Source organism: Gambusia affinis, linkage group LG05 (genome assembly GCF_019740435.1).
Source record: "Gambusia affinis linkage group LG05, SWU_Gaff_1.0, whole genome shotgun sequence".
Taxonomy (NCBI): domain Eukaryota; kingdom Metazoa; phylum Chordata; class Actinopteri; order Cyprinodontiformes; family Poeciliidae; genus Gambusia; species Gambusia affinis.
Window position 1 is genome coordinate 9,435,516 of NC_057872.1, and position 23,441 is coordinate 9,458,956.

The 23,441-nt window shown below is 39.7% G+C and overlaps 2 protein-coding genes across 2 annotated transcripts in view; both read left to right on the forward strand.

Moving 5' to 3' along the window:
* Positions 1 to 1,621: 1,621 nt before the first annotated feature.
* On the forward strand, positions 1,622 to 10,184 carry LOC122831601 (double-strand-break repair protein rad21 homolog A-like). Its single transcript, XM_044117899.1, has 14 exons — positions 1,622 to 1,771; positions 3,346 to 3,536; positions 4,042 to 4,171; positions 4,274 to 4,373; positions 4,516 to 4,622; positions 4,814 to 5,011; positions 5,151 to 5,276; positions 5,404 to 5,529; positions 6,762 to 6,985; positions 7,395 to 7,548; positions 7,640 to 7,788; positions 8,025 to 8,204; positions 9,025 to 9,108; positions 9,219 to 10,184. The coding sequence occupies exons 2-14, from the start codon at positions 3,393 to 3,395 to the stop codon at positions 9,408 to 9,410; spliced, it is 1,914 nt and encodes a 637-aa protein (XP_043973834.1). The 5' UTR covers positions 1,622 to 1,771; positions 3,346 to 3,392; the 3' UTR covers positions 9,411 to 10,184.
* Positions 10,185 to 10,945: 761 nt separating this feature from the next.
* LOC122831602 (eukaryotic translation initiation factor 3 subunit H) overlaps positions 10,946 to 23,441 on the forward strand; it is a 70,643-nt gene continuing 58,147 nt past the window's right edge. The window contains exons 1-2 of the mRNA XM_044117900.1: positions 10,946 to 11,115; positions 19,685 to 19,841. Coding sequence (XP_043973835.1) covers positions 11,014 to 11,115; positions 19,685 to 19,841 — 259 coding nt within the window. The 5' untranslated portion in view covers positions 10,946 to 11,013. The remainder of the gene's footprint in view (positions 11,116 to 19,684; positions 19,842 to 23,441) is intronic.

A 23,441-nucleotide genomic window follows, 5' to 3' on the forward strand; every position in this document is an offset into this window, starting at 1 on the left:
GTGTCTGATGAGGATCTTCTGATTTTTAGAGATGCATCTGATGTGACGCATCTCTCTTTATGTGTATAATGCGTCTAATGTGGCTGCAAAGATAACATGAACTTCACAGTGGAACGGGACTCCTAGCATCTGGAGCTGAACGAAGTAAAACGTAACCATACTGCCACCTCATTATCTATCTCGCACAGCGACAAGGAGCTCTGTGGCTTGTAAATTATAAACAAGCTCAACTGGCAGCAGTTCCAGCGCAACAGATGCCCATGAGACAAATCCGCTTTTCTGTGTACCCATTTCGCAATTTGTTTGTAGATGAGTCACTCTGTCTGTCAGGCATATTTCTCATCTCGGCATCTAATATAGTGCTGGGAAATTGGTTTCCGGGGCTCTCTGCCGCTGCATGCGTCACATGTTTGGCATGCTCTGGTCATTTCAGACCCGCCATCTCCTTATCAAAACACGGACCTGTTTTCGTCTTTATTATTGCGACCAAAGTTCATTTGTGAAGATTTGATTTGCTACTTTCAGGTATACACAATGCAAGGGATACATAACTGAGACTATGAGGAAGTTGCGACAAAATAATTATATCCAAATACCATTTATATTTCAACATTATGTCATAAAAAAAGAGAAAACAAAGCCAAAGAACTATAGTGGTATAGAAATATGAGTAAAGATGAAAATCAGAACTGCAAGTCAGAAAAAAAACCCTGTATAATTTACGGCGATGCCATATTTCAGTCTTTATATTGATGAAAAGATTTGTAATGATACGGAAGTAGAAATACAGACATGAATTAAATGAAGAAATGTCTTATTAAACTGATAAAAACAATCTATTTTTAAACAGTGAAATAGTACTAGAAAATGTGCATGTGAATGTGAATATTTTTCTGTTTTCTCTAAATTGAATGATTTTATCGTCATGTGATGTGCAGCATACCATAACTTTCTGTTGCTTGTCAACTTTACTCACAAAAGTCAACAGGCGAGACAAACACAAAGTGAGCAATCTCCAGTTCAGTTACTGTTCAGGCTAACCAATCAGATCACAGGGTCACAGGGCTCTGAAAATAATTCAACACTGAAAATACAAACTGAACCATTTTTAACATTTTTTTTGATCAGTGATTTCAGCATTTTAATCTCTAAGACATTATTGACACATCATAAAGATGCTCTGCATCTAAAGTTTTGCATTACATTCTTTTACACTGTTGATTATTCATATTTGATCAAAAGAATCATACACTTATTTATTAGATCATTGTATTTAGTAAATCGCCGGTTTATTCGTGTTTAAGATATCACATGTCTCATGTTTTATGTAGCAAATCTATTCTTTTTTTTTGACTGTGTGCATTTTGGACCTCATTAGAAAAATATTTAGTAATTTCAGAGATTAAATAAATTCTTAGCATACGGCTACAAGTATTATTAATAGTTGTACAGTATTTGAATGCAGATTTTGTTGTCATGGTTGATTGAGACGCCTTTTTTTCCTGCGATAGGCTTTGTGTCACAGCGCCCTCTATCTCCTGTCGCCGCTCACAGCAGGATGTCGTCTGTGGTGCGTTTCAGCCTCCCCGACAGACTCCTCCTCCTCCGCCGTTTTTTGACTGTAAACATCCTGTCGATTTTAAAAGGACAGCGCTGAGCGGGAGGAAGGCGGCTGGCGCCATCTTGGCTGTTTTAATGAGTACAACAGGGGAGAGCTCGCTGGGAGAAATTACCTAATCTTTGTGATTTCACTCTACGAGGGCTCCTCTCGGTAAGTGTGTCTGCAGCGGATATGTTCACGCACTGGTTTTAGTGTTTTATGTAACGAAATTGGCATGCATGCTGGAGTCTGTTCGTTGCGGCCTTCATTGTATGAAGAGCCGTTGGACTTCGGCTAACGACAGCGTTGAGCTGATGAGGGGCTAAAAAGTATGAGCAGCCATCGAGTCTTGCCTTTTCCTGAGGGCTTTCTGTACTTATATGGAGTTTTCTTGTAGTGTGGTGTAAGGTAGTTGCAATTTGGTCTAAAATTAACGATTTTATTCTAAACTTATCCAAGCGATGTATCAAGCTTACGACGCCGTTCCTCCTTTTGTAGTTAGCAGTCGGCTAATTTGGTTCGTCCCACTTGATGGCGCCGACTATTTACTGGTGCCCCATCCCTTTGGCGCTTTTTGTTCTTATTTGCAATTGAGTGGACATAAAATTGCCTACATTGATTTTCTGACTATTTTTTTGGTCTTTCTTTTAGCAAAATAAGTCGCATTTCGATTTGCAGCGAAAAGTTTAGCGTGTGTAACAAAATAAGGTAAAAGTTTGTGCATTTCCAGTATCCCCCCCCTTCACTTGACTAAAAATGAATGGGATATATAAATAAGGATAATAAATAAGGAGCTTTTGATATCGTCCAATTCTTTAGCTCTTTTTTACATGCAACGTTGGTTAAGTTGAGAGAAATAAGATGACAAATTCAACACATATTAATGGGATCCTTTGTTTTTTGTTTTTTTTTTTTACTAAAAGAAGTGAACATGTTCCCTCCTTGGATATTACACCGTTATTGATGGAGTAGTTCCACAAAAACAACAAATTTATCTAGGATATAAACAAATCAATGTTCTAAAATTTGAAGTTTTTTCGTTTATTTTGAGTAACTTTTCCCCGACTTTAGAGGAGAAACCTCAAAACAATATGTTGAGAAAATAACAAAAATTAGTATATGGAAGGAAGAAATGGTTGCTAAAATAGTCTTAGATAAAATCAATATAAACCATAAACGTTTTAATGTATTTTGCACTCTTACCAGGTTGCCAAATCATCTGTTCATGTATTTTATCAGTGTATTTTTGGTACAAATATGTTTGAAAATATTGAGTGGAGACCAGTCAGTCCACCAGATATTAGAATCAACCAATTTTTTCTTGCGTTTTCTGTGAGCTGTGGATGAATTTGTGAAAGATGTGATGTTTTACGACCTGTTGATTAGATTCATTAAAATGAAGAACCACCACCATTTTCTGTCTCAGTAAATCAGCCTACATTTAGAAACACTACTTGAGCACAGAAGGCCAATTTGGCACTAATTGAGCAAAAATGACAAATTACCCACCCAGTTGTTTAACAGAACTATTTATTGCAAGCTTTTAATAATCCTTTCTGTGATCGATCGCCCACCGATGCGCACAGGCTAACCTAACCGCAGGACATTTCTAAAATGACAAACTAATTTCTGTGCGGTGCTTTTCAGCGTTTAATTTTTGCAGTGTCCAAACACACCTTTAGTTTGCGTTACTATAACCGTGTAAATGAAATCAATTTGTTATATGTATCTTAATAATTTTCCAGGTAAACCACACCACAGTTGGCGTGTTTGAACCAGGGCAACCAGGGCAATGTTCTACGCCCACTTTGTCCTCAGCAAACGTGGGCCGCTGGCCAAGATCTGGCTGGCGGCCCATTGGGACAAAAAGCTGACCAAGGCCCATGTGTTTGAATGCAACCTGGAGAGCAGCGTGGAGAGCATCATCTCACCTAAGGTAAGGAGGCTTGACTGTTAGACTGGTTTAAACCAAGTGCTGGTGCTGATGGGAGTTTTTACTCTGCTCCGTCATTCAGACTTTCATCAGGTTGGTGTCCACTTATAGTTCTAATTCATAGCGTTACATCAGTAGTTGCACCTAACTTGCATGGTATTTTTTTTGTGTGTAAATGTTTTATTTTATTTATTTATTTATTTATTTTGAAAAACTGTATTTGCATGCTGTTTGTAATCAGGCATGCAAAAATGATTAATCTGTTATCAATTATGCCTTTACTGTATCTTTCTTTTAATTAACAGATTAAATATCTCAACAATTTTTCTTTTTATTTTATGCATCAAAACTGAAAAATCCCACTGTCTGAAATAATATAGCATCTGATGATGGTACATTATACGTTTTTCTGAACAGCTACATCAGGCTTTTGCTTACAGTACAAGCTGTATCCTGTAAAAGTGAGTTGTTTTTTTTTTTGCAATATCTTCTACTTCCTGCTTTTCAGGTGAAGATGGCGCTGCGCACTTCGGGTCACCTGCTCCTCGGAGTGGTGCGGATCTACCACAGAAAGGCCAAGTACCTGCTGGCTGACTGTAATGAAGCCTTCATCAAGATCAAAATGGCCTTCAGGCCAGGTAAACTCTCTGAAGGGCTTTGCTTGATATGCTTCTATTTAAAAAAATGGTGGGGGTGAACGTTGTGTTCTGCATACAGTCACTCCTAATTTCTGTGTCCAGGTGTGGTTGATCTGCCTGAGGAAAATAGAGAGGCTGCATATAATGCCATCACCTTACCTGAGGAGTTCCATGACTTTGACCAGCCACTTCCTGATCTAGAGTAAGTTGGCCAAATTTCTAAAGTTCTTAGTTAATTGATTATTTGTCTATTACAGCGTCTGACCATGTTAAAGCAATTAGTCAGGGGATATTAAGGTTGTTCCATGATGGTTAACCTGATTGTCATCTGATGTTGTCAACAGTGACATTGATGTGGCTCAGCAGTTCACCCTGAACCAGAGCAGAGCTGAAGAGATCACCTTGAGGGAGGATGTTGGAAACCTCAGCCTGCTGCAGGAAAACGACTTTGGTAGGAAAACGCTGCTTTGTTTACGTCTCAGTTCACAACAGCTCTTACTCAGTCAGCTGTCCTGTCTATACCTGCTTGACCTTGCAGAGTAGAGTTCCAAAAGAAAAGGACTTTAGAGAATAACGCATATGAATCGTATATATTTGCAGTTCTGCTAGAAAACTAATGATCCTTTCTGCTGGGTTCCTCAGCTGACTTTGGCATGGATGACCGAGAGATGATGCGTGACGCTAGCACGTTTGAAGATGATATAATGCAGGGAGCAACTGACCCCAACCTCTTGCTGGAGGCTGAGCCGGGCCCAGCTAACCTCCCCGACAAATCCAACCACATGGAGTATGACGACTTTGGGGACGGCTCCATGGGCAACAGCGATGGCGGAATGCTTGGTAACAAGCTCGTTTTTTAGATTCAATTATTTATTTATTTTTTTTTTTAAAGAAAAAAACTGTGTTCTAATATTAAAATAAACCTTTGTAAGGAAGTTGATGTGTCTGTTTTTTGTTGTTGTTTTTTTTTCTGTCTCAGTTGACAAACTGCTGAGTTCTGAAGATGGAGGTGGCATCTTTGATGATCCACCAGCGATCACAGAGAGCGTCATGATGCCTCCAGATCACGGGGATGATGAGGATGACTTTGACAACCTTCATTCACGTAAGTGAAGTTGGATGTTTTTTTTTTTTTTTTTTTTTTTTTTTGGTTTCTTCAATGGAACACCAAGTGTATTTTTAGTGCTCACATCTTGGATGAATAACTTTATTTTTTGTGTGTTTCTGAGAAGCGGGTCCAGACAGTCCTGATTCTGGCCCAGCAGAGCCGCTGCCAGCAATGGCCGACCAAACGGAACAGACGACTCTGGTTCACAATGAAGAGGAGGCCTTTGCCCTGGAGCCCATCGACATCACTGGTAGAAACCTCAGTATCTTCTACTTCCTCTTTATTTCACCGAGTATGCTAAGCTACTGAAAATAAAAACTTGTCAATCATTGGGCACTACATAAACTTTTTTTTAAATATATATATATATATACATTTTCTGTCAAATTTGATTTGAAGTGTGATCAAATTACAACTGCTCCTCCTTTACAGTAATGATTATAGTTGTCTCCATGCTAAAAATCTGAACTCTGAACCCATATTAAGAAAAATACTGTTTTGTTTTTTTGTGAAAAATCTAAACTTTAGATTTTTTTCTTTAAGATTAAAAAAGATGGTAACAATAAAACCATTTACTTAGAGTATTTTTAAAAAATTTAAAAACTTTTTTTTGTGTGTTTTTTTTTTTTTTTTTTTTTTAAAGAAAATGCACAACTGAAAAAAGGTCATAAAGGCCTTGATAAATTATTACAGTTGCCCTTGTGTGCAGCTAGTATATCGTTTTCATCCTAAAACATAGATTAATGCTATTTACCTTACTATTGAGCAAAGGAATTGTGAGATATTAGCAAGTCGCAAATTATGAAACTGAACAAGAACTTATGCTCCCTGGTGTGTTTAATACTTTGCTGTCATGGTAATAGCAGCTTTGCTGACCTTTTCAAAATTCCTCAAATTCCTGCTAAAGCGAGGGGGTTAAGGCTCTTCACCAGACATTCCTGCTGTGTTACACAGTTTTAAAGTCAAAGTAGCAGCTAACTGTCCTCATGGCTCAGGTGAGGTGATGCAAAGAAGAGGAGGAGGTTCCTGTGATTCCAATAACTGCCTTTCTTATCAACAAATTACTTATTTTGTAATTGTTTGAATAGCTTCAATGTGTTTCTTATTGGCATGAAAACTGCCTTTAACCCCCTTGAGTGGACTGATTAGCAGTAGACACTTTTAAAGAAATATCTTTTTTGTATTGTTTTCAAAAAATAACTTTTGTACAAATGATTAAAGTTTATTTCCAGGTTTCAGAAGGTGAACAAATGATTGAGTAAATTGGATTTCAGTTTTAAGGATTTAGCTTTGTTACACTCATTTTTTTTTTTAAAACAATTTCCGCAGTTCCCTTTTTTTCATAACCTGAACCACAACAGTGGAGAAAATGGGCCAGTTTTCTACTATATTTTAAATGAACACATAAAAGAATATTTGTTATTCTTTTATGGTTTGCAATAGAGGAGCAGCGTCTTCATTGCCTGTTTTTGTTCCTTCTAGTGAAAGAGACCAAGGCAAAACGTAAAAGGAAGTTGATTGTCGACAGCGTCAAAGAGTTGGACAGTAAGACCATCCGAGCCCAGCTGTCGGACTACTCCGACATTGTGACCACACTGGACCTGGCCCCTCCCACTAAGAAGCTCATGATGTGGAAAGAGACCGGAGGAGTGGAGAAGCTTTTCTCTCTGCCTGCTCAGCCGCTCTGGAACGCCCGGCTCCTCAAGGTACCGAGGGGTCGTTGATGATGAAGCGCTGCTTCCAGATCTAATGCCGAATCGCCACAGTAGGCAGTGTTTTATAAGGTCGTTAGTGGCAGATGCTGTCAAGGCTGCTTCAAAACTATAATCAGAGTAGAGAAACGTGTTAAGACCCAGTTTTCATTTTGATTTAAAATTCAAATTGAGAGCACCCAGGCTCCAGGAGTTAAAGCGGGTGATTGGTTTCATCTCCCCCTCCTCCCCCCTCTTTCACTCGCTCCGAATACTAAACAGAAGGCGTGCGGATACACAAGCTATGTTTTCTTGCATCTATTCTGTGGCTGAATTAAATTCGCTGCACAAACCTTTGAGCAAAGTGTGCATACATCTTAAAAACGAGCCCCTCTTCCAAATTGTAACGTCCGATCTCTGTCAGATGTTCACCCGCTGCCTGACTCCCCTGGTGCCAGACGAGCTGAGGAAGCGCAGGAAGGGCGGTGAAGCGGACAGTCTGGACGAGTTCCTCAAAGAGCTGGAGAACCCGGAGGTGCCGAGGGAGGAGATCATGACTCAGAACAGAGACGTTATTGGCAAGTCAAGATAGAGAAACAAAAGATGTCGTTCCAGTGTTTAGAGGGGGAATGCAGTGTTTTCACAATTTGTAATATGATTCCCTCTCAGACCAGACGATCATGGAGGAGCCCAGCATTCTGGCAGCTTCTACAATGGAAGGCAGCAGGACAACTTTGGATGAGACGGTGATGCCTCCTCCTTCCACCCCCCGTGGCGTTAAACGCAAGCAGCCCGTTGACAAGGAGGGAAGCTTTCCTGTGAGTTTATATATCTGAGAGCAAAGCTGTGGAAAATCTTCCCGTTTTATGTTACAAATCATTATTTATGGTCATAGTTTAGGTTGTGAAAATAGACTGCGGTGTTCTAAATGACCAAATTTTCTGGAATAGTAAATTTCATAAATGAGAACGTAGTCAAAGTTAGGGAATAAAATGGACTGTTGCCTCTAAGTTTTACTCTAGTCGTCGCTCAGCTGCTCTCTTTGCTCTCTCAGATGACTCCCCTGGAACAGCAGCAAGTGGCTAACCGCTCAGACTTGTCACAAAGACTAGACATGCCTCAGGTTGATCTGCCCCCTGAGGAGGCCAGTGTCAACCTCACTCAGCTTGTCCCAGAACTCGACCTTCTCACCGAAAAGGATAAGGATAAGAAGGATGACAGCGAAGAAGAGGAGGTGAGGGGAAACTAGAATTTATTTATTTTTCCTTGAAAGAATGGAAAGTTATTGCTTTTTGTCACTAGTGAAGGGCTGGGATTTAATGAAGGCCTTAAGTAAAAAAAAAAATAAAAAATAATAATAATAATAAAAAAAATGGGAAATTTCTATATTTTTGGAAAATTTAATTTACGGCAGAAACGATTAATCGGATTAACCGTGAGTAATCAATTATTGAAATAATTTTCAACTAATTTTTCAATCAATAAATTAACTGTAATTTTCAGACTCAAATGGGCCATTTTTCTGAAACGAGTGTAATAATAATTTGAGCAGTAATACAAATAAAACTGAACAGAAAATGTTGATTTTTGCACTTAAGATAAAAGCCACCTCTGTAAACACATCTTAGCCAAAACTAAAGTGGAATTTCACCTGGTTCCGATTTTCTAAAGGAATTTTGTTATTGCATTTTAGGCAATAAAATGTCATGTTAAAAAAAAAAAAAAATTTTATTTAGAGAATTTATTTCTTAAATCTTTTTGACTAAAATAAAATATTTTCCAAAAAGAGTAAGTGGTTAAATTAAAAATCTCTAAAATGTGCCATTTATTTTATTCGATTAATTGTCAGAATAACCAATTAATTGGTTACAAAAATAAATAGTTGGAGCCTTAATTCTATTAATCAAACCAACATGCTGTGACGTAGCAGCAATAAGCAAAGTTAATAGTTTAGCTTCACGTCATAGACTCTTGGTCAACACTTGTGTGTAAAGAGAAAATTATACAATAGTTACAAAGAGTGTTGTAACTCTTTGCTAATTTGTGGTTCTCAGGAAGAGGAAGGCCAGGCTGGAGACCAGGATCAAGAAGAGAAGAGATGGAACAAGAGAACCCAACAGATGCTTCACGGCCTGCAGGTAAACAGCCCCTGATCGTACAATTAATCCAGAATCTGTATTTATTTGTTGTTTTTGTGATAATCGTACGCACCCTGACCCCCACCCATGACGTCTCTTGGCCTCCACAGCGCGTTATGGCGAAGACCGGTGCGGAGTCGGTCAGTCTGCTCGAACTGTGCCGAAACAACAACAGAAAGCAGGCAGCAGCCAAGTTTTACAGTTTCCTCGTCCTCAAGAAGCAGCAAGCCATCGAGGTCACTCAGTCAGAGCCCTACAGCGACATCATCGCCACGGCCGGACCAAAATTCCACCTCATTTAGACATTGGAAGAAACAAACACTCTGCTTGCAACAGGCATACTCGTTTTCCTGTTTTTAAATTACTCGACTGTTTGCCTTTTTATTGTGTTTTCCAATAAGCCCAGTTTTTATTTTAAATTTTTTTTTTGTCCTAGGGAAAGGGGTTTCAGAACCTTTAAAAAAACCAAAACATGGTTTTACTGTAATAAATATCGGATCATGCAGTATTCTTGGTTCAAACGGAGTGGAGAATGTTTTACAAGTATATTTATAAAGCAAACCCTTTTTCAGTCATCAATTTGTAAACTTTACTGCATTTTGTTTTCTAAGTTAAATTTCTGTTTTCTCGTTCCCCAAGTTTTGCGTCAGTCCCCATGTTTCAGTTAAAAAATGATTTTTCTGAAAGGCCCAATGTGTCACGTTATCTCTGTAATGACTAGATGTTCTGGAAAGGTACTGTTTTACTGTTCAGAAGTGTAACATTGCCCAACTTCTCTCTGTTGCACTCGTTCTCTTATAAACAAAAGAAAGTGAGTCCCTCATTAATCTGAAAGTCTTATCTGGCATTAAATATCATGATTCAGATGTATAATTAAGGCAGTTTATCAATTAAGGTTTATGTAAATGTTATTTTTTTGTACCTTTTTATGTTTATGCTTATTTGCCTCTTTGCATTATGTAACTAGGTAATGTACTTGTTACAGTTCACCACCCCACCTTTTTAGATTCTGGGTAACTTCTAGTTGTGATACATCTGTAAAGATTTGAAATAAAGTGTTTTAAGTACTTGGTTAAGTCACTGCGTCTTTTTATTTAGACTTGCAATACTTTAGAGATTTTCCTCTTTCATAACAAATGCACACAGTCTTTTCTACCCATGTGAAGATAAGGGTACACAATGTCTTTTGTTTTTGCTTTTGTTACATTTTTAATGTTTCAGATTAACAAACCAATGAGTCATTTTCAAATGGTCTCATTTCTTGGGGCTAGGGAAGCAATCCAAACCACTCTGAACCTGTGAAAAATGTAATTGTTCCTGTAAAATCAACAGTTAGCTGCTTATTCAGCTTCACTAGACACACCCAGGCCTTAATACTTCCACTAAGTCACTTGAATAAAAAGAACACTGAGATCAATCTCATATTTGCCAAATAAACCCCATTAATATCCCCAAGACCTTGGAATTGTGTTTGGTGCATAATCACTTTTTTCTGCTGAGGAAAAACATTTCGAGGCAGAATGTTCCAAGTATTATAACCCCAATGCAAAATGTTTTTTTATTGCAGGTTTATAACTATTTGACTGAGCTAAATTGATTTTAAAGTCATTTATTGATCATCAAGCTTACAAAAAGTGCAATATTTCTCTATCAGTTCAGTCTTAACCTAGTTGTAGTGCATTTTTAAACATCACTGCTTATAACTAGCTGGGTCTCGTCTGTTGTGGAGCTCTTAACATACCAAAAGTGAAATCTATTTTTAAAGAGTTTTGTTACTTCTATTCTTAAATGAGTACGAATCTTTTCAACGGAATTAACTTTTCTCGATGTTTCCACACGGACCAAGGAAGGGAAACGTGCGTCGCCTGAATCTCTCCCCCTTTTCTTTCGCGTGGACCACGATTAATGGCTTCCCGTAAGGAGTCCAGTTCAGCACCCACCCCACCAATGGCCTCTACAGGCGGTACCCTGGACTCTCCTGTCAAACAGATCCAAATTGAGGGACTGGTAAGGACCCGAGTTGCTCCATTTGGACCTTATGCAGACTGTTGGTGTTGTACAGCGACTAAACCGGTGTTAGCTAGAAGCTAAGGTGTTAGCATCATCATGGCGGAGAGATGAACAGTTAGTTACACTTATTAAATTCAACCGTTATTCTTTAACACAATCTGTCTTTTTTTTATTTAGCACATTACATAAAGATATACACCTTGTTTGAGCTGATAGGCATATAATAAAAATATGTTAGCTTCTTCTAGCTTTAGTACTTTACATGAGAGTTTAATTTGGAAACCAGGACCTTCCTGTTTACAATTGCGCCACACTGTAATGATGTGAAGAGAGCTATTCTCAGACTTCGTTTTGGGCAGCAAATGCTAGTGAGTCTGTGTCACTGGTTTAATTTAACATCTTGGTTTTGTTACTGTGTTCTAATGCAGTTCACCTGGTTCCTATGCAGTGATGAAAAGTGTGAACGGGTCATCATTTAGTGCGGCTTTAACAGGCGAGGACAGAATATGGAGAAGCGTTGCTTTGCGTCATTTAAATCCGGCGTCCTAGAAAAACAAAATCAATCTCAAAAATAGCTACCTTTAACAATCAGAGCTGTCTCGAATCTCAAAAATGACAGCACCCCGTGCATATTATCAAACGAAAGTGCTGCTACCTTTGTGCATACGTTGTTCATGGCCATAGTAAAGGAAAAACATCTGTTAGAGAATGGTGACGCGTGTAAAGCGCAAGAATTGCATTACTTTTAGTTTGTGTGTTAAATTTTGAGCACACAAAAACATACAAGCTCGTTTATAAAAACGTGAATTTATAGTTCTGTTACATGGATGTTGCTCAGATGGTAGAACAGATCACCATAAATTGGTGGTGAATCAGGCAGAACATTGTAAATCAGGTCATTGCATGCTGTGTTTGCTTGTTTTGTGTTTTCCATGATGTTTGAAGCCTATATTAAAAAAAGAAGAAGAAAAAGAAATTTGAGCACTGTTATTTTTTTTAATCTGGTAATTAATAGGAATCGTATTGTTTGTAGACTTCAAAAAGGGAATGAGGCAAATTTAAATTCAAGAGAAGTATAGAATTTATCTTTTCTTGAAACATTTGTACACCCTCCAATTCTATTTCTTAATTTGTTGTGATGGATTTTTTTTATGTTTTTTTCTGTAAAATTTGACCTGTTATTTTTTAATGTAAATAGCTATTTTTTTTAGCTTGCATATTTTCAAACTACACATGCATCCGTCATCATTCCAAGACATTCCAATGTCTGATTTTCCTTAAGGTCTGGCAGCCAGTTCTTTTTTAAAAGAACCATTAAAAAACATCTGCAGGATGTTTGATCAAGTTAGTAATTTTGAATCCAACAGAATACAAAAGAAGTCGGACTTTTTTTTAAAATTATTATTATTATTTTTAAAAATTCAACTCAGAAATGTGTTTCAAATGATGTTCTTTAGGTTGATACTTTTATCGACTGGAAGGAATGGTGGAAAACCCATGTTTTGATGTATTTAATGAATGGGTTAAACATTTTTTATCTGACTTGCTGATGAAGGGGAAAGTTTCCCATATTCCGATATCAGATCGATTTGCGTTTTAATCTCTCCCCAGAGATCATCTGAATACTAAACCGGTGCATATTCATCTTTACATTGTGTAGTACCTCTGTGCAAACAGTAGAGGACAAACTTGTCTCATTAGGATTCACTTGGATTCTCCCTCATTTTGGACACTAAACTGGATTTGGACATTAAGCGGCTTATTCTTTATAGGACGCATGCATGCACGATTTGTACACAGCACTTTCTGCCTTCTGCTTGGCTGTCTCTTTAAAGTTGTCCTCATATCACTGGTTGTGCTTTTGCATCTAAATATTTCAGTAAAATATAAAATGTTGGAACTATTTAGATTTCCCCAATTCCCCAATTCCTTTTTTCCCCAATTCCCAGCTAATTTAATCAAGTCACTTTTAAAAACGGGGCAGTTGTAGAGAAGTTTCTTTTTTTTTTTATTTCTTTTTAGGCAAGCTCAAAATAAATTTATGGGATATGGGCGTCGCCTTACTTGAAAGCACTGACATGCAGCAGTTGCCACTGCGTTGCATCATGACCAACCTGTCGGAGGTTTAGCTGCAGAACTTGCACGTTTTTTGCTTTTGAAGATGTTTCAGCGGTCCGTGTCGCTACAGAATTGGATCTCAACAAAGCAACGGGTTTCCATTGAGCAGCCACGGAGATCAAGCAAGTTTTGTGTTTGGAAGAAAAAGCAAGAAACTCTAGAGAGGAGCCGCTTTTCATTCATGGTGACGCACATCGTACGTCAGGCACCTCTCTGTATTATGTGCCGTGAATTAGGAAGAAAGTCAGGGCACACTGTGGGATGTATTTTTAGCAGCATGAATGTGAAAAGCTCTTGGGAGTAATAATAATAAAAAGGGTGGGTAGTGGGGTATTCTCTCAGAAGGAGTTTAATCTTATCGTTCTTTGTGACTCTGCCAGTCTTTTTTTTTTTTAGTTTCAAAGTCTACATAAGAATAAAACAGACACAGTGGCAGAAAACTCCACTCTTCCCCTGAGGCTTTTACACATGCCTCAGGCCCATAAGCCCCGGTCTTGTCAGGAATATGTCACACAATAATGTGACATAGATCACATGCCACGGAGAGAGCAGATCTTTTACTTCCCTTCTTTAAAGCATTTTTTCACAATCTGGCTCACACTTCTGAAATCCTGAATCGATATTTGTGGCTGCTTCCTCTTACTTAGTGGCTGGTTTAAAAGGAAAAAAAAAATCTATCCTGATCTAAGCTATTTAAAAATAAGCTTAAGGGAGAGATCTAGCACTTACTGTGCACCAGTGCAAAAAACACTGATGTACCCCAGCAAAAAAGCCTGTCATAGAAAAGGTAGCTTATTTCAGTAATTCAGTTTAAAAAATGAAACTTAAATTCAGATTCATCACACAGTCTGTAATCATCTGAAATATTTCCACAGACTGTATTAAAAGCCTTCTTTCCCCTCATTGTTCGACCTTTCCTCTTTTAGGTCACTTACAATTACTGAATCATAAATGCCAGCTTAAGGAGTGAGATACTTCTTGATAAATTTTCCTCCTTTTTTTAAATTCAGATTTTCCACAAACTTCTAACAGTTTGTTGAAATTTTGGAAATTTTCAGTTGAAAACCAAAGGGTTTATATCAAAACATGCACTGATATGATCCCATTCCTCACTTATTGAATTGAATATTGAAACGCATTACCGTTCCCGATTATTCAAACTTATTGAAGTGCGCCCACGTTGCCCGCCAAGCGCGGAAAGCAAGCGGCTCTTATCTGAGCGACGCGCGGCGTGTTTGGAATTGCATCCTTCACAAACACAAAGCTTATTTCTAATTTGATTTGCGTGCCTCTGCTAGCCACTTCAAACCAGGTGTCATCTCATTTCCTTCAAGAGTCCCCGCCCGAATTGAAACGAAGTTGCGGCAAACAATCAGCAGAGCGAGCAGGTGCACACTCTACTTCCACATGAATTAAAACACTCCGTTCTCCTCGGACAAACATGCTTGTGTTAAGATCTCTCCAAGTCGGCAGGCGAAAAGATTCTGCGGCCGTCTTCGTCCACGGGTGAACCCAAAAGACGACTCATGCCTCGTTAGAGCGATCTCTCCGTCTACCACAGTACCCTACGTCCAACTACCACACTCGAGGGGTGCACAGAAAATGACTAAACTCATCAAAGGGATTGTTCCTTTTTCTCCTAATTTGTACCCCGTTGTGTCGGGAATATGCACTCTTTTTGTGTGTGTGTGTGTGTGTGTGTGTGAGCCAGAGAAGATTTATGATCAGAATTAAACGTAGCCAACGGGAGATCTGCATCGCGATTGATTTTGCACAATTCAATTTTAAGCTTGTTGATTTATAATATGCCGTCCACACATCAACTTGGGGGAGGAGCGGGGCTCACATGAGGTGAGCTTGCCAGGTTAGCCGCTGGTGAGCTAGATCAATAAATGTTTCTGTAAGAGCGAGGGTAGCGTTAAAAGATGACGCTGAAGAGAGTTTGTGTTGTTTTTTTTCTTTCTTTCTTTTTTTTGTGAGTGTGTGTGCATGGAGGTTTGCACAAACTCAAAGCTTTCTGGGATTAGCTTACAATACCTGATGGCATTTACTCAGCACCAGGAAGCGAAATCCACTGAAGCCCCCCAGCCCCCACCTCCTCTCCTTCCTTCCTCTTCCTTGTACTACGGATGTCTCTCCAGTCACACACACACACACACACACACACACACACACACACACACACACACACACACACACACACCTCCACCCCCCACTGGCTTTTGAAGCATTTCTGTGGACTCAGGAATTTCTCCCAACTTGAACGCGGCTCCCTTTGTTTGACCTTATTGCAGATGTTTTCAGTTGATTGTTGTCCGCCCTCCCAATCTGTTCCCAGAAGGATGCCTTTTAAGTGCGCGATGGAGAGATTGCCAACAGCTAAGATAGCTGAAAGCATTTCTGCTCTCACTGATGGGATGAAAAGCTGGAAAAGATATTAGACGGCCAAAAAATGGAGCCAAGGCCTGAACAGGTGCGTGAGGGAGAAGGTGATCCTCGCCTCCTCGGCTGTTGCCACACCTGTCTGACACAGAGCCGCGTCCCTCTTCCTCCCCAACCTCCTGGTTTTGTTTTCACTCTTGATTCTCCCCACTTCAACCTACTGCTCAGATCCTCCTCCTCTCCTCACACTCTCGCTCAAAAAAAAAAAAAAAAAAAAAAAGCGAGTTCAGGGATCCTGGCTGGTAGGGAATGAGATTTGTTTTTCTCTCTGCTCCACCTCATATCGTTGCGTTCCTCACTGCCCCCAGCTCTTAACTTGTTGCATGACAAGTCCGGCGCTCGGCGAAAATAAATCATCTCCCAGGACGGGCCCACATCATGTGTGTGTGGGTGTGTGTGAGTGGCGCGGAGGCCGATGTGACCAGGAAGGGCTCCCTCATAGTGGTGTTGGTTGTTTTGTTGTGATCATGGGTGCAGAACTGCCACCCCTGCTCCTGTGTAGATGTGTATGTGTGTATTATTAATGCCTCTGGCTGTGACCTGCCCACACTCTTATCAGTGTGATTTATGCTCTCCCTGTCTACGCTGTGCTTTTCAGCTTCTTTTTTTTCTCAAACCATTTTCTGTTCATGTAGACGGGTTGCATGACTTCTTTTCCGTTTTCCCAGATGCCTCTATGTTCTTTAATTGGTTGCCGTAGTTTTTGTGGGCTTGTTTGTATGGGAAAAAGGACACCATTATTGCCATTAGTGACACTGATTTAGAGGCTAAACAAGCCTTCTAAATCCTACAGAGAGCACTTTTGTCTAGCTTTAATAGTTAACTCCATTAATTTTATACATATATGAAGTATTAGGGCCTTTAGTATCACAATATATGCTCAAAAAGCTCTAAATAAACATTTAATGCTCCCCCCGCCCTCCTAAAGATGTAGATGTAGACCATTTCCTCCTCAAGTGGTGCTGAATACCAGCTGGCCTTTTATGCTTGTTCATGTTGGATGCACAGGAATGGAGTTTGCAGGTGGTGCTTCCTACTTCACCACCCAACCCATCTGTGATTGCCGGAGTAATGTGTCCCAGAATCTCCCCTTCAAGTACCAAGGGTGAAATTAGACAGTTTTCTGCAAGCTATTGAGGACTTTTCATACTTTGAGATGTGGCAATTACAATATCAGTGCATATATAATATGTAAAATATGTATATTGCAAGTGGTGGGCACATCTAACTTTAGCAGTGCTAACTCTAAAGACCTAATCCAAAACAATAGTTCTGCTAGCATTAAGGCAGCATGGTATTTAGCTGAAACTAAACCTAAAGCGCTAACTTCAATTCAAATTATATCTGCCCTCTAAAAACTATAATCCTTAAGCACCGGATTAATTTCGAGATTATATCTTGTATTATAGGTAATGCCTTTAGATATTTTATTTTTGTGCTTTAATTTTTTTCCTGTATGTTTTTTTGTTTGTTTGTTTGTTTGAAATAAAGTTATGGGGGGAGAGGAAACTGAACTGCACTAAACAGTCTTTAGCCACTTCAAAATAAGAGCCCAAATATAAACATGTTGACAGTCAATAACCAAAACTTCAAAACAAGATGTTGAACTTTATTCAACTGAAAGTTTACTACACAGCCAAGTAAAGTCTGGAAATTTTTTTTTCCTGGAAAAATGACCTTGCGGGAAGCAAAGCGCGCTGAACATTTTAAACGTTAGCAAAAACGCTGAACATGCTAAGCCCTGTTAGCATGTTTGTGGATTAGTGGAAATGTGCTCACCACTGTCTGTTACTATGACGCTTAATTTAGCAAAAAATTGTTTTTAAGGATGATGAGTTAATTCATTAAGAAAAAACTAACTAAGCACATGTCAATAAAACCTTGATGTTAAATTGGAATAATTGATCTCAATGCTGGTAATTTAGAAGATAAAGCGGTGGAAATGCCTACTGGGTAAACTTGAAAAAGGTATACCCAACTTTTGTCAAGAAAACCTTGTGGGAAATATTAGTTCTGAAACTGGATGTCTTTTTTGGGGGTAAGAGGGTATTAATGGACCTGTGAGGCAGCAAGAACTGATTGTGTTTTGGTGTCACAGCAGGTCAACCATCTGCTGTATTTTGGAATCTGTTTACCTTTCTTCTACATTCAAGCTTCATAAACTCTGCTTGCAGCACCGTTCTTTTTCGGTCTCTGCTCCATTTAAGTTGATGCAGGGAGTTTATTTGTATTTCAAGTCTTTTGTAGTTGCTTGGTGATTTTATTGGATCCTAAATCCAAATGAATTCTCTTATTTGCAAATAAATGCAGATTTTTTTTCCTTTTCCTAATTCAAAGTCCAAAGAAGAAACACACAAGCTAAAATGCATAAAAACTTGTGAGCTGGATTACTCAGTTAAATGCTGTAGTTTTGGCGATATATTGTGTATGCATGGGGCCTAATCTATTGTTACAGAAACCCAAATTGCACAGTCTTATTTTAACTGGATAATTTTTGCTCCTCACCGTTTTGATAGATTTGCTTCGGTTCGGGTTCTCAGAAGTATTGGAAATGTTTTAGTTTTGAATAACAGACAACAGACCAGGTATATCAGGGTTCACCGTCTCTGCTCCTTTGGCCGCTCTGTTTCTGTCGTTTCCCTCGCTCCAGCTCACCTTCTGCTAATGATTGATTTGCCTCCTCACTCTGTCGTCAGGTTCAACAGAGACTTGCTAACGACCCATTCGTTTCAATCAGGTGCGTTAAAGCGGAATCTCAAGATGGAGGCCAACAAAGATCAGGAAGTTCTTTCGACCAGTTTTGGTCAGATGCTGCTTTTCTGTGTTGCTCTCAGTTCTTCGGCTCGAACAAGATGTGATGTAGCCGCAAACTTGGGTGGGATTTTAAGTGATGGATCAACATAAAAAGTGTAATTTAAAAGAAGGGAAACGGATTCTTTTTTTTAAATTTTGGTTTTTAATCTAAAAGATGTTCCGGTAGAAAAGCAATTTCTACAAAACGATACTGATTTAGGAGTGTCAGGGTAAAATAGGTTGGGGTAGTTCTTTTGTTGTAAAAATCTAAGCATGCCAGATAAATATGTTGATTCAAAACCGGAATTTTGAAACTCTCATCACGACCGTGGCATTGCTGATAAAACCTTAGTCTTGTAGTAAGTCTGATGTGGTTAAGTGCTTCCTAATATAGACTTCAGAGGAAATGATCAGGTTGTTGGTTTATCTGGGACGCCATCGGGAGAAACCACGTTTCTGAACTTTTTAGGCGTCATGTTGCGTTTGCTGCAAATTCCCGACATGTTTGTCACATTTAGACAGAGTAAAATGCTTTCTTTGTTCTAAAAGGCTTGTGTACAAGGATACCCACGTTGCTTATTAACATTTTATAATAGTCTGAATGGAGTGGTGGGACATTATTCTTCATGTTTTCAGTATTTAAATTTTCCAACGTGCTGGATGAAAATATTCCTTTTAGAAATGCTGCGTGTGTCTGTGTTTTAAGGAACTCCTAACATGATCCTTAATGAAAAATTAATTACTTTCTCTGAGCAACACATTATTTAACTAGGTCATTTGTTTAATATCTACTTTTCACAGAACAGCTAACTATATTCAAAGGTCACAGAGCTCTTGTCTGTATTGTCCTTTTATATGGTAATGAAAAAGGCTTAATTTGTTTGCACTGCAGCTCTTCTGCAGAAGATCAGGAAGAAATGGAAACGTTTCAGCTTCTGAAAAAGGACAGTAATGCTCTTAAATCACACTAATCAGGGCAAATCTACCTGACAAGCAGAGACGTATTTAAACCTGATGACATAAATCGGTGGATAATACAGTAGAAACAGGAGGAAATGAAACTCCAGGTCAGGATTTCAAATGAAATTTCTTGCTGGGGAATAAAAGAGACCTCAGTAACTCGCCTTTTCAGTTATTTCCACTTGCTCTAGTTAAATAGTTTGAGTGATGTTTGCCTTTTTCGTTTTCTTCTTCTTTCCCTCTGCTTTCGCAGGTGGTGCTGAAGATTATTAAGCACTACCAGGAAGAGGGCCAGGGCAGCGAGGTGGTTCAGGGCGTCCTGCTGGGCCTGGTGGTCGACGACCGGCTGGAGATCACTAACTGCTTCCCCTTCCCGCAGCACACCGAGGACGACGCCGACTTTGATGAAGGTAACCGAAAGTGATGAGCTCAGAGGCTGAAAGCGAGCGCCAGCTCCGCGAGGAAGTGCAGCTGAGTTGCCGTGGCCGCGCGATCCGCCCGCAACAGTCGACGACAAATTTATGCGATCATCATATTTGAACGCTCCAGTAACATTTCACCACTTCCTTGTTCCACTCATTACCGATAACAGCGCCTTTGTCATTTAAATTCCACCGTGCAGCGGTTATAAATCGCAAATTGGGATGATTAGGTTTTTAATTAGCTCCGAAGTTCTCTGGTTGATATACCAGATGGCGGCAGGAGCGTTAATTTGACACGTTTCTGTGGAAAATACGGTTTTATTTTTGGACTTGGAATAGTTTACTTTATCTGATCACGGTGAGCGACGGGCGGGTCAAAACATTTATCGACTTTGAATCTCATTGTTGGCTCACAAAACGGAGCGAGAGTTGCTCGACATAAGTTTTCACTTCACAGTGATTCTCAGCTGAGGATTAGCTCTTCTGTTCTTTAGCGCTAAACTAGTTAAGAGTCGGACTATGAGGGGTAGAGGTAAAAATATTTCACCGTGATGAATATGTTTTGATTTTGTCTTGCAAAAGTATTCACGTCTGTTGAACTTTGTCCAATTTGACTAAATCAGAAGCCGTACGTTGAATTTCCGCTTGGATTTGAAGTGATAGAGCAACGCAAGATATGTAATTGTGAAGTGGAAGGGAAATCAGCTTGATTTCACCTCTAAAATATGCAGTACTCGAGTCTCTGAGATCTGATTCCGGACAATTCTCGACACCTTTTCACTTCTTCCCCATCTGCAAACATCAATCCTCCCCCCCCCCAACCTCCTTCCTCCATGCCCTCTGACCTCTGCCAGATCCTTACTCCTCTCAGTTCCCAGTTAGGCTCAACACATCCCGCTGCAAGCTGGTCTGAGGGAGGCGAGCAGCTGCAGGGAAAGGCGGACAGGGAGGAGAGTCTAAGAGGCCTCGGTTGCTAATGAGCAGCTGCCAAAAACCCAGGAAGGATACACCTTCACCACTGGTAGCTAAAGGTCATTAGTGTAAGGAACGCCGGCCCACTATGTGTTTCTGAATCGCTGGGAGCCAAAGCTTGTTGGGATGTTGACTTTTGAAGGGCCAGGTTTCCCATCTGCCACTCTTAAGTTAACAAGGGCTTCAGCGACAGCGGCCTCGCTGCGATTCCTGGCAGACTCACAGAGCCGGGACAGAATTCCTCCCAACAGGGATCCCGATCCATCTGCAAAAGGTGACAGGCTCCAGGTGATCTGACAGCGCGGCACCAAATTCACAATGTTTCTCTAGTTCCTGCCAACTTTTGCTCTCCTAACTGAGAGCGTGCCGTCGGATATTAGATCACACCACGAACTGCAGGTTCCTTGTCTTCCAGCATCTCTCCACTCTGTGATGCTGGGATTCTAAATCAAAGCCAGAGACAGCGACAGAAGTAAAAACAGTTGATCAGCATCATCACAGTAAATTGATTTTATGTCTGTACATAAGGTAATTTTGTTCCTGTGCTTCAGTCTGAATTATCTGCCCACGCAAACAGCTGACCAGCTGGGCCAGTCGGCTGCCTGCGCCGCGTGTTCTGCAGCGGCTAATTGTTTGTGTTTCATCTGCGCTGCCGTTGGAGTGGGTCGCCTCGAAACCTCTGCACACCTGCAGCACAAGCCAGAGCTGAAGTGTTATACTCCAAGCCGAAACTGGCGTTGCATAATCATACTGACGAAAACATTTATGATTTTTCTGCAACAAGAGCTGAGTTAACAATAAGGTTAGCTTGAACATTCTCTAAAATGTTTATAATGTTGAGTAATATTTGAGTCTACAGATATTTGGCCTTTGCAAGTCGACTTTGGAATCTACCTTTCAACCTTCCAAGAAGCTCGTTCGGATGTGTTTGCTCAGTTTATATCTGCTAAGAGATGTTCATAATCAGTTTGTTAAACCAAAGTCGTTTTGCAAACTGAAGCATTTTGGCACATTATGCTGCAAAGAGATTCACAAAAATAGTCTGCTGTTGGCAGTCAGTCACTGATGGCTTCATAAATAAATGAATAACAATATCTGCTCTCAGTCAGGTTATTTGGATTTAAAGATCTGTTGAAATTTCCTGTTCTGTTGTTTCTTTTTTCCCTGGTTTTGTAAATGAATTGAGAAAAAATAAAAATCACACCAACAGAGACTACAGAACAGTGAACGCTGCTCTTCAGACTTTGGGACCAATTTTTCCAGTCCAAAACTTGAATCTGGAACATAACAGTATTTAAAAACAAAACAAAAAAACTGTTCTTGTCAACACTTACTTATGGGACTCTATTGTTGGTAAAATATCGTAGCGTTTCCACATCCAGCAACAAACACCCACCTAGCAGCTCAGCTTCCAGTCATTAAATATTTATGAGTGGAGGTGACTCTGAAATCAGAAGTAACTTCTACTACTTTAGCAAAGCAGAGCCGACATATATTGCTGGTGGTCTTTAAAATAGTTCTTAATGTTTATTAGTGATTATAACCGTTAGCATTGTTAGCGTTAGCAGGGATCCATCTTTGTTTATTCTAAATTTACTAGGAATACCTCCTGTCAGGTTCTATATACCAAGCTTCGGAAATGGCCAAATCCGTTTTGTCCCTTTGCAGGTTAAAGGTCCTCCAGTTTTCTTTCCCGATTTTTCGTGGAGCCCCATCTTGTTCCTCTGTAGAGCTGCGGAGTTGTTTCCTCAGTTACAGCTACCACTTCTTCTGTGCTCTTTGTTTACTGAAGCTGCTCTGCAAACATCAGTCTTGTATTTTCTCCTTTCCTGCACTAAAATGTCTCCAAAGAAGATCTGTAACGATCTAATGCCTGCAAAGTGAGTTTAAGCAATGTAGTGATGCAAAGGAAACGAAAGCATCAGGAAAATTTGGTTGATTAGTAATCACTCATTATTGCAGTATTCAGCAATTGCAATTTTTTCCATGATTGATTACACGCGTTCCTGATATCTTTCAGCCCTATTTTTTAAAATTTATTTTAAGCATCTTGGATCATAATGCTGGTACTTCGATGACAAAAATGACTGTTGTCAGAGTGGATTTGTATACATGTGTTGCAATAAATCCACTATATTAGTTTTGGCTGCCTTGTTGCCTCAAACCCACAGATTCTGGGTTAACTGGCTTAGCAAAAGGTTTAAATGTTTTGGCCTTTTGTTGACACATGGCCTTTGTAGCTCATCATTCCTCAGTGTGAGATGAGGGATCGGCGTGTTGCTGTCGAAGAAGCGACACGAGCCAAATTTACCTGAACCTCTCAGGCTGCTGAAACGGAAGCGAAAAAGGAACATTTTCGAAGTTTTTGTTGCACAGAATGGTAGAAATTGCCAAGGAAGCATGTTTGTTCCTGTTCGGGCTTCTCCGGCGAGCGTCTCCGCATTTCTGTTTTTCTTCTTCTTTGCTGTTCCAGATTCCAGAGTTCACGTACAGTGTGAGCAGTCAGGTCGTACAGTCTGCGAACGTGATGTGTGAGCCGTAAATTATTGAACCCTGAGATGCAGGTGTACGGTTTGAGCTGGAGCTGAATGCAACTTCTGAAAGTATTTTGCAGTT

Bases quoted from the DNA above. Each gene is read 5' to 3' on its own strand.
- LOC122831601 (XM_044117899.1), top strand. From the start codon at position 3,393: ATGTTCTACGCCCACTTTGTCCTCAGCAAACGTGGGCCGCTGGCCAAG. The intron at 5,277-5,403 runs GTAAGTGAAGTT...GTTTCTGAGAAG, and splicing joins CTTTGACAACCTTCATTCAC to CGGGTCCAGACAGTCCTGAT. The intron at 8,205-9,024 runs GTGAGGGGAAAC...TGTGGTTCTCAG, and splicing joins ATGACAGCGAAGAAGAGGAG to GAAGAGGAAGGCCAGGCTGG.